The sequence below is a fragment of the Meriones unguiculatus genome, chromosome 12 (genome assembly GCF_030254825.1).
Source record: "Meriones unguiculatus strain TT.TT164.6M chromosome 12, Bangor_MerUng_6.1, whole genome shotgun sequence".
Classification (NCBI taxonomy): Eukaryota; Metazoa; Chordata; class Mammalia; order Rodentia; family Muridae; genus Meriones; species Meriones unguiculatus.
The window spans coordinates 30,975,077-30,984,912 of NC_083360.1; the positions used below are offsets into that span (position 1 = coordinate 30,975,077).

A 9,836-nucleotide genomic window follows, 5' to 3' on the forward strand; every position below is an offset into this window, starting at 1 on the left:
CCAGAGATGGACTGCAAAGGTTGTCTAGCTCATCGTGTACAAGCAAACACACTGTGTTCTTTCACACATGATACACACGACTAGCTCCTGACCAGGGCCTGTCTTTCCCGGAAGGGCTGGGCATCCAGGAGGAGGAACATAGAACTCTCTGCTGGCCACTAGCCATGAAGACCTTAGGTTTTATATCTTCCCACAGGCCTCATCCCCTGTCACAACCTCTATTCCCCCAGTCCCTCTTATGGAACCAGCCTACCTAAGCAGCGGCCACTGACACAGCAGAACCCGCAGAACCAAGTCTCCATGTAGTTCAGCCCTGTGTTGGCTAAGTCAGGAAAAAAGAGCTACAAGGTCCTGGGAAGCTGAGGCAGCCTTGAGGTGAGTAATGGGTATGTATGCTGAATAAAGCTGGTAGACGATGTCACCAAGCAGATGAGTAGCAAGATGACCACAAAGCTAGTAAAGTGGGAGGCTGCAGTGAGAATCCTGGAATTTTGGTTTCTTTAAAAACACAGAATTATTATAAGAATATGTTTTCATTTAATACCAGATGTGGGGATATGGGGCTCTGCTTTGCAGCAGCTGTGATTTGCCTCATGCTCTAGCAGAGGCATGGTTTTCCAGCTGCTAATAGTTTCTGCGATTATGTGCTGTTTGGAATTCTGGGAATTTTTCAGAGGATATATAAACTAAAAGAGCCCCAAATACGTAGGTTGGTTGTGGTTTGTTAGTAGAAAGAAGAAACAAGTAGAAAGAAATTAGGTTCAGAGATCTCTCTCTCTCTCCCCTCTATCCCTCTAGTAATAGGAATGAAATACTAAAGGGTGGGAAAAGAACCTACAAAGTAGCAAAGACAAGCTAGGTAAGGTATGTTCAGGTTAGGACACAACCAGCTGATTTACATAGCTTCCCAACTCAACAGAAACAGAAGAGACTAGTATCAGGCCTAGGACTCTGACATCCTAAGCCAAGGGTAAAAGAGGTCCACAACCAGCTCTAGCATGCCCTATCCTCACCCTCCCATGTTCCTAGGAAATAGCAGTCTTGGGTTCACAAAAAGCTAAGCCATGGCTGGGCCTCACCTAGGCTTCTCTGGTGGGACATGTCACTACTGAGTCTCAGCACCACAGACAGGCACCATCTGGACAGACTCCTTCAGTGCCTACGCTGGAAGATGCCACCAGCTCAGCACGTGTCCAGGGAGCAGTAGGTTTTCACTGGCCTGCCACATGACCCTGACCACAATGCTCTTTTCTGCTCACACTCTAGGACTAACTTGGGCAGGGGCCTTGGCAAAGCTGGAATTGGAGAACCCCAACTACAGAAGTCACTGCCCCAGCTTTGGCATATACTGACCAGACACCAGATGACACTAGGAAGGCTTCACAAGCTGACTAAAGGCAAGTGGTTGAGGGGAAGGAGTGGAAACTGGTGCATGGTACTCTGTGACGCTCCAGCCAAACAAGGGTGAGCAGGTATGCTGGCTGCCCTTTCCACTTAGGTTTGACTGCTAGAGACCCACTAGGGACCTTCCAGCAAGTGGGCACATGGGCAGCCAGCCACTGCTTCCTGTATCCTTAGGGCAAAAACAGACCTCTGAAGCTCAGATATGCCTGCAGAAAGCCTCAGGCGTTCTTTCTAAAGTAAGCATGCTCTCAGATGGCCATGAAGAAAACATCAGACCAAGAAACCTTGAACTGACCAGTTCAGTTTCCCTTGGAGCATACTTGTTACTTAAAGCTGATAACTATTTCCCAAGTGGAAAAGAAGGGACCCAGAGCCCTGCTGGGATCCCACCTAGCTCACTTGACAGCTATGAGAGCCTGGACTGCCACTGCCTGAGGAGCAGGGGCCTCAGTCTCTGGCTTGGGAACACAGAAATGTAGTGTGCATGTAGGATCGAGGCCATCTGACTGGAAGCACACCAACATGTGTGTTTCCCTCTCCAGAACTCCAAATATGAGGATGGGGAAAGGGCAGTGGCAGCTGAATGTCCTGCTACATGTGGCGCATCCTACCTCACGGCATCCAAGCGCTTGTTCTGCCGGACAAGTTCAATGAACTCCTGAATCCTGAGGCTGAACTCCAAGCAACTCTGAGGACAAAGACAGACAGAGTTAGAAGGTGCCACCTGTCCGCAGTGCCAGGCCTAGGAGCCTGGCACAGGTCCCACAAATTCGGCCAGAAAGCTCAGGGCCTCTCCATGGCGCTGGGAAGCAGTGCTGTGTTCAGAGCCTCTACTCTGACAGAGAAGCAGCAGCCCTCTTCCAGCAGGGCCAAAGCACTATGCAGGTGCACTATGCAGATGAGCCCAGGCCCCTGCGACAGCCATGTGGCACCTGTATGAGCAGCAGACTGGGACGGTCATCAGCTCCCAGAGAACATGGCGTAAGGTAAGTGAATGTATGAGGAAACCCTGCCAACTCCCAGAGGCAGAGGGTCTTTCAGGTCCCCTACAGTCAAGGTGCTATAGTCTGTGAATGCTATAAAGTGCTTTTCCTCTAAACATGCTTCCTCTAGCTGGGCATGGTGGTGCGCCCGTTTAACCACAGCTCCCAGGAGGCAGGGGCAGGCAAATCCTGTGAGTTCAGGGCCAGCCTGATCTACACAGTAGTTCCAGGACAGTCAGGGCTATGTAAAAAGGTCTTGCCTCAATCTCCCTACCACCTCCACCATAGGGCTTCAACTCAGCACATTTCTGGTCTGTCCTGTAACTGGCCAAGCTGGTGACGGCTCTGGAAACTTTCCACAAGCTGTTTACCAATACTCTGATATCTGGTGGAAGAAGTCAGTGCCCCACGTGGGTGTGAGGTAGGCTAGAAAGTGGTACCTCAAAGACAGGGAACACTCAGGCAACGACATAAATATGGAAGGCTGACATCAAAGAGAACTCTTAAAAATTGTGATAAAGATGAAGTGTAGCAGGTCTGCAGAGATGGCTCAGTGGTTAAGAGCACTGTCTGCTCTACCAAAGGCCCCGGGTTCAACTCTCAGCACCCACATGGAAGCTCACAACTGTCTGTAACTCCAGTTCAAGGTGGTCAGACACCGTTACACCAATGTTTGTAAAATAAAAAAATTAAAAAAAAATGAAGTGTAGCTCTCCGCAATTGATGGCTTCTGGTAGGGGTGCAGGTGGGAAAGGACTCAGCTTTCTTTAAGGGGCTGGCCAGCAGGAGTTGGTCAATGCTCTGTGACTACATAGGCAACACAAAATGGACTTCTTTTTTGGGAGGGGGGAGGTCACAACAGTGGGGATGTGGACTCAGGAGAACTGGAAAGTGAGTGTAATAGGGTTCATGATGTGAAACTCCAAAAATTAATAAAGGCATTATGTTAAGGCTGAAAAGATGACCAGGAATGTTCCAGGCAGAAACAGAGACAGAAGAAAGGCCCTGGGAAGGAAGGAAGGAACAACTCTAGGCTACCTAGAGTAGTGAGCCCACAATCTAAGGTCCAGGCCGGTGAGATCAGAGAAGATCCCACCATTCATGGGCGGGTCCACGAATGGCAGACACTCCAAGATTTGCAGTTGTGAGGGAGATCTGAGCTCAGCACTGCAGTGACTCTTGGGGACAGTGCCAGGCATGCTGGTAAATGCAGTCTACACGGAAGCACCAAGCTAACCCTGAAATCAGTGCTACACTCCATTGTAGACAGAGGTTCCTGTGCCTAGAAGACTGTAACAATTCACACATAAAGCTCCTTTCTGGGCAAGTAATAACCTAAAGATCCCAGGTATGAGGCAGTGGATATAAACAAATACCTAGGAGCCTGAGGCAAGACCTCAGTAAATCTGAGGTTAGCCTAGGCAATGTCCACCCAAAACATAAAATATTTTCTGCTGGAAAGAGGAATGAGAACATGAAAAACTAGTCTAAGACTACTTATCAGGTCACTGATTGCAGACTCCCTATTACAACGGCAAAAACAGACTTTACATAGCAAGTAAATCATTTGCAAACATGTAAGGCTTAAATTCACAGGGGCTGGAGAGATGGTTCAGAGGTTAATAACATCTACCAAACCATGTAGCAGGATGGCTGGCCACCCTGATCACTCTGCAGTAGCTGGAGCTTCCAAGTTAACTACTCTGTGTGATTCTAGACTCAAGGCCTTCAGGATGCTTTTTCAGGGTCCTGGCAAGTTTAGGGTCCAAAGCTAAATTACAGATCTTAACTTGATGCCCTGTTATACAGTATTTCCAATTTAGTGAAGCTGGGTCTGAGATGCTTCTCTTCCCATTCAACTAGTGTCTGATCTGTGGGGCCCTCAGTGCAGTGTGGCTCCTCCACTACTCTCCTCATTGGAGAGGAGAGCATGCGTGCAATGTCCACACTCCAATGTGATGGGCAAGCCTGTCACTAGGCACCTTCACAAAGTGAAGTTCTCATCACTGGAGAACTAACAGTCGCTTCTGCCTTACTTTGTAGACACTGAAGCAATGTTCACGCTATCAGCATTCATTCAGCACCTCAACTCCTCAAGCTTTGCCTACCCAGAGTGTCTATCCTGGGCACACATGGAACACCTACAGTAAATTCAGGAAGCTTGTAGACAGGCTGCCTGGAGAGGTCAAAGCTTGGGAGATGGCCTCATGGAAGAGATAAAAATGTCCAGTGTTCCTTCTCTGGGAGGGAGTGAGGGTGGAACTCATTGGCCAGACTGATAAACAACAATTCCAGCTTTCCCGTTAGGAGTTCCATACCAAGATCCTTTCTTTAAGGGGGCACTGGAGGCTCTACTCTGTTGTCCTATCTTGTCTCGCACTCACTTGGCAGCCCTGAGTGGCAGAGTGTGATTCTTGGCCGGTGACTACAACAAGCTCAACCAGATTGGCTAAAGCAGCCTCAGTTTGGAAACAGAAACATGGCCCCTGTGCTGGCGGCAGGGCTGTTAATGAAGGCTAACACATTTCTGCTACAAAGCAGAAAGCAAGTTTAAGCCCCGTGGTCCAGGCTTTACTTTCAGGGAACACTTCAAAAGCACAAAGGGTATACTCAGTGGACATCAGAGCCCAGAATTCTGACTGCCTGGGGAGCCCCCAGGCTGCTTCTCCTCTAAGTGCAGTGGGTGTGAATGCTGAACCTGTAATGGGACCAAACCAACAACACACTTCAGGGGGAAGCACCATCACCCAAATACCCCGAACCCCACCCACCCCAAACCCAACAACTCTACCTCACAAGCCAAAACCAACCCAAAGTCTGCAAGCAGGTGAGGCCATGGTGGTCCTGGGCAGGGAGCACAGGGTCCACCCCACCCTGGCCCCTCCTCCAAAAGAGACTCACCGTCCCCAGCAGCAGCCCGGCCCAGGAAGCCCACACACCTTCATCTTCCGAAGTCGAGACTTGTTATCATGGCACCAGGCAAGGCAGGTGGCTGTCTCACGCCTCTCCAAGGACTCCTCCACTTCTTTGGCTGTCAGGAACATCTCGATATTCACAAGGTCCTTAGAGGAAGGGGCAGCTCAGGTCACAACATGCCTGTGGCCTACAAGCAGGGGCAACTGGTTTCTACCCTCTCCACTCCAGCCTCCCACTCAGAGTTTAGGCTTTCCCCTAGTGCACCCCCGCCTCTAGTCCAGCCTGTTGAGGGCACTGCACATAGGGAACAAAAATGGTCCACGAGGACTGGGACACTTACATGTGTCAAATGCCTACTGGTTAGGGGATGCAGACCCATCCTGCTGCAATCAAGAAGGGCCAACAAGAACCATAAGCACCACACACACTTGGACTGGCTCCCAGCATGGGGTACAGGCCCACTCTGGTTAATCTTGTCACTTGGTGAGATTTTAGAATCACCATGGAAATTAATGTCTGGGCATATCTGTAAGGGATTACCTAGATTAGGTAAACTGAGGTGGGAAAATTCATTTTAAAATGTGGGTTATACCATTCCAAGAGCTGGGGATCTCGAGATCAAAAATAGAGAAAGCAAGCTGCACACAAGTAACTGTCTCTATTATTTCCTGACCATGAATACACATCAACAGCGGCCTCCTGCTTCTGCAGCCATGTCCTCTCTGGAACTCTGTGACAAATTTAACCTTCCTTCACTAAGCTAATTTTGTCAGGCATTTTGTTGCAGCAACAACAAAAGTAAATAACACCCCCGCCAATTCCCCAACACAATATACAACTACTGTCAAGCCCTCAGCATAGGGTACAATGGCCCCACACCTCCATCTTCAAGTTTTGATTGTCTATTCTGAACACATTTGGAAGTGAGTGTGTGAACGTGTGTGAGACAGAGAGTGTGTGTGAGATACAACACTCTTCCCAGTGCCTGTGCTCTTTGAAAGGGTGAACGATAGATCGTCTGCTGAGCTCTGGAGGGTTCACACAGGTTAGGGCCTCTCTACATCTATGGGTCCAGCAAGATTAGCAAGAATGAGTGGCTAGGGCTATGAGATGTACACACATTACAAGAAAAGCAAGAAAGCTACCTAAAGTAAATGTCTGTAATTTTTTTTTTTAATCGCACTGATTTCAATATTAACGGTAGAAGCACGGCGATCAGGGAACAACTTGCAGGAGTCACTTCCTTCTTTCCATCATGTGGTTCACAGGGTCAAAAATCAGTTAGGTTTTGGCAATAAGTGTCTTTACCTGCTGAACCATCTCACCAGCCAGAAAACATAATTTCAAAAGCCAAGTTTCATTCCTATCTGAGATGTGCTCCAATAAAAACACATTAATAAAAAAAAGCTTTTCAACTAAGAAAGAGAATACCAGCACAAAACAACTGCTAATTCCTAGCTGAGCTATGTGCACAGTATGCTCTGGCCAGGACCCACAGGGACCTGCTGTTCCTCCTGCCAAGCCCCTTGACAAGGTCCTCATTAGCATCACATCTCAAGCACCGGGTACTACACCTGCAAGACAATGGCCAGGGGAGGGAAGGGAGCTGACATTATGGGAAGCTCCTTTCCAGAGCACGGATGGCGGAGCATGCAGAGCCTGCTGCTGAACATGGTCTAGACATAGCCTCTAAATAAAAGAAATCTTGATAAAAGACTCCTATTTCTCCTATTTTAAGATAAACAATTTTAATAAGCAGACGAGAGCTAAGACCAATGCAGTTAAAACCAATGGCTGGCATGATGTGCCTAGCTCAGCTGGATAAAGATGCTACCAAGCCTGACAACCTGGGTTCAAGCTCCATGACTCACATGACAAGAGAAAACTGACATGGCACATGACCCCCATGATAAATTTAATAAAAATGAAAAAACAATGGCTTACAAGAAAACTATCAAGAAAAAAGTGGGGTAAGCCTGGGTTCAGTGATGCACTCTGTGGTGGCCAGGTACAGGCTGGGTATTTAGTGTCTGGTGGCAGACCATAACTAGTGGTCCCTGGCCAGGGGCAGAAAGGCAGCAATACCTCTCCCTGGCTATGTGGTCATGTCAGTAACTCACTCCAGGGAGCTCCTGTCATGAACACTGACCTTCTGACCTCCTCAGGCACGAGGCTAACAAGTTCAAGTGCAAATATAAGTTCAAGCCGGCCAAAAGCAAGCTGCTCTTCGCTGTGCTCTTCGCTGACTGCAGAGGCACCACAGTGGGTGGGATCAGAGGGAATGCCAAGCATTCAGGGGACCAAGAGTTCGAGGAGCCCACCTCAATGCCACTCTGGCGAGCCAGCTTCACGGCCGTGTTGTAGTAGCCGCAGCGCAGCAGGTGCTCCACCATCATGCGGTCCATGCGCTTCCGCTTCCACATGCTGGCTGCCGCGGGCTGGTCACTGCTATGCTCCTTGAGGTGCTCGATCCTGCGTTTGCAGAGCTTGGCACTCTCGTCCTCAGCCTGGATGGACTCCACTGCCTAAGTCACAGCAGACACACTTGAGATGCTTGTCCCACGACCCTACCACCAGCCACGAAAACATACATACGTGCTTTCCTCTGAACGCTCTCAAAAGACAAGCAACAAAAAGCAAAAGCTGGGGATGTTGTTGGACTGTACGAAGAAATAAAAAAGAAATCTGGTTCTACATTTGTTTGGGGTGAATTTGAATGAGACAGTGATTACTGAGAAATGCACGGACCCACCACTTCGCGCGTGACGTCCTATCTCCCTCAAAAAGGTCTACCATGCATGTATATCTTATTTTGGTTTAAGCTATACTGTCAGTTGCTTAAAGTCTGAAATTTGCTGTACTTTCTTTGTCTTATTATTTACTACAAAGTGACCATTCATTCATTTTGAGATAAGGTCCAACTATGTAACCCTAGCTGGCCTGGAACTTGCTATCTAAACCAAGCTGTCCTTAAACTCACCAAAATCCTCTGGCTCTGCCTCCTGAATGCTAGGATTAAAAGCACGTGTCACCATACTTAGACTGGCTTTTAAATCACACATGCGCACACACACACACACGCTCACACACACACGAGGAGCCAGGTTTGATGTCCCTGGAGTAACCTTTCATAGCCACGGAGCTAACAGTTACATCAGGGTACCACAGGCAGGCCCCTGCTGGCTCTTCCCTCAAGCCTCACCATCACTTTCAGTCACTGCTACCAGGACGGCTGCTAGGCTACAGTTGGTAGTGGGCTTTTTCCTTGGCTACTGTTAGGGTTGATCTCGGTGTGAGGCCTTCAGTCTCACTGTGTAACACACTAGGTAAGTTTATCTTTACCTGTGCTGTATAGGTCTATGAGCCAATGACTTCAGTAGCCACGTCATTCACCCTGTCCTGTGTCTCCCTCTTCTTGTCAGAAGTCCATCATCTCTAATGTACTTGCCTTCTAGACAATCTCTTTGGAGCCACTTTCCGGAAAGTCCTGGTAGTCAACCATTGAGCAACATCACCAGCCTGGCTATTACTTGTTTGTGACAGATTCTCACTATGTGGCCCCCGCTAGCCTGGCGCTTGGTATGTAACCAGGCCAGCCTCAAACTCAGATGGACTGTCTGTTACTTCTTCCCAAGTGCTGGATTAATGGTGTGTGACACCAGTGTTCAGCCTGGTTACTGTTTTTTTTTTTGTTGTTGTTGTTTGTTTTTGTTTTTTTTTGGGGGGGTGGGGGTGGGGTTGAGACAGGGTTTCTCTGCGTAACCTTGGCTGTCCTGGACTCACTTTGTAGATCAGGCTGGCCTTGAACTCACAGCTATCTGCTGCCTCTGCCTCCCTGAGTTCTGGGATTACAGGCATGCAACAGCATGCCCTGCTCTTCCCTACAGGTTTGCAATTTGTTTTCTGGCCACTTTCCAGTTGGTAGTGGGCTTTGTGTACCCCAGTTTTGTGTTCTGGGGTAATTTCCTGGGCGCCAGAGTCATCTGTCATATGACCTCGATGCTCAGACAATGCTCCAGGATGCTGCAGCCCTCCGGCCTCTTCCTCTATCTGACCCCATCTGTGCTGGGACTGGTGAGTCCCTTCTGCTGCCTGAGCTCTCTAGCCCTCTGGGAAGATGTTTTAAAGGACAGTCAAGTCTTTAAAGGGTCATCCTCAGTGGCTAGGTCATTCCGACAGTCCCAGCAAGTTCTGGGGTGGACAACAGTCTCTGCAAGCCCTAGCTTCCCGACAGGTCAGCTTCTGACACTTTTAGTTCTCTTTCTGGCAGCATGAGGCCTGAACATCCTGCCCACAGGATGCTGCCTATGTCTCAATCTCCAGTCGGGGTCCACTCCCAGGAGGACAAACCTTCCTCTTGAGGACACTCAGCTTCTCCACCACACCATCCAGTAGGCTGACCACAGAGTCCACAGCTGGGCAACCACTCAGTGTCTTCTCAAGCTCAGCTACCACCATGGTGACGTGGCTGGTCTCCCGATCAATGTTTTTCTGAGCAGCTCGGAAGCGTTTATTCAGTGTCTCATAGGGCAC

At 48.9% G+C, this 9,836-nt stretch overlaps 1 protein-coding gene across 1 annotated transcript in view; it reads right to left on the bottom strand.

The window, feature by feature from the left end:
- Positions 1-9,836, bottom strand: part of Maea (macrophage erythroblast attacher, E3 ubiquitin ligase) — a 34,921-nt gene that overhangs the window by 5,380 nt on the left and 19,705 nt on the right. The window contains exons 2-5 of the mRNA XM_021651747.2: positions 9,654-9,836; positions 7,625-7,828; positions 5,327-5,449; positions 2,016-2,092 (exon numbers count right to left, since the gene is read on the bottom strand). Coding sequence (XP_021507422.1) covers positions 2,016-2,092; positions 5,327-5,449; positions 7,625-7,828; positions 9,654-9,836 — 587 coding nt within the window. The remainder of the gene's footprint in view (positions 1-2,015; positions 2,093-5,326; positions 5,450-7,624; positions 7,829-9,653) is intronic.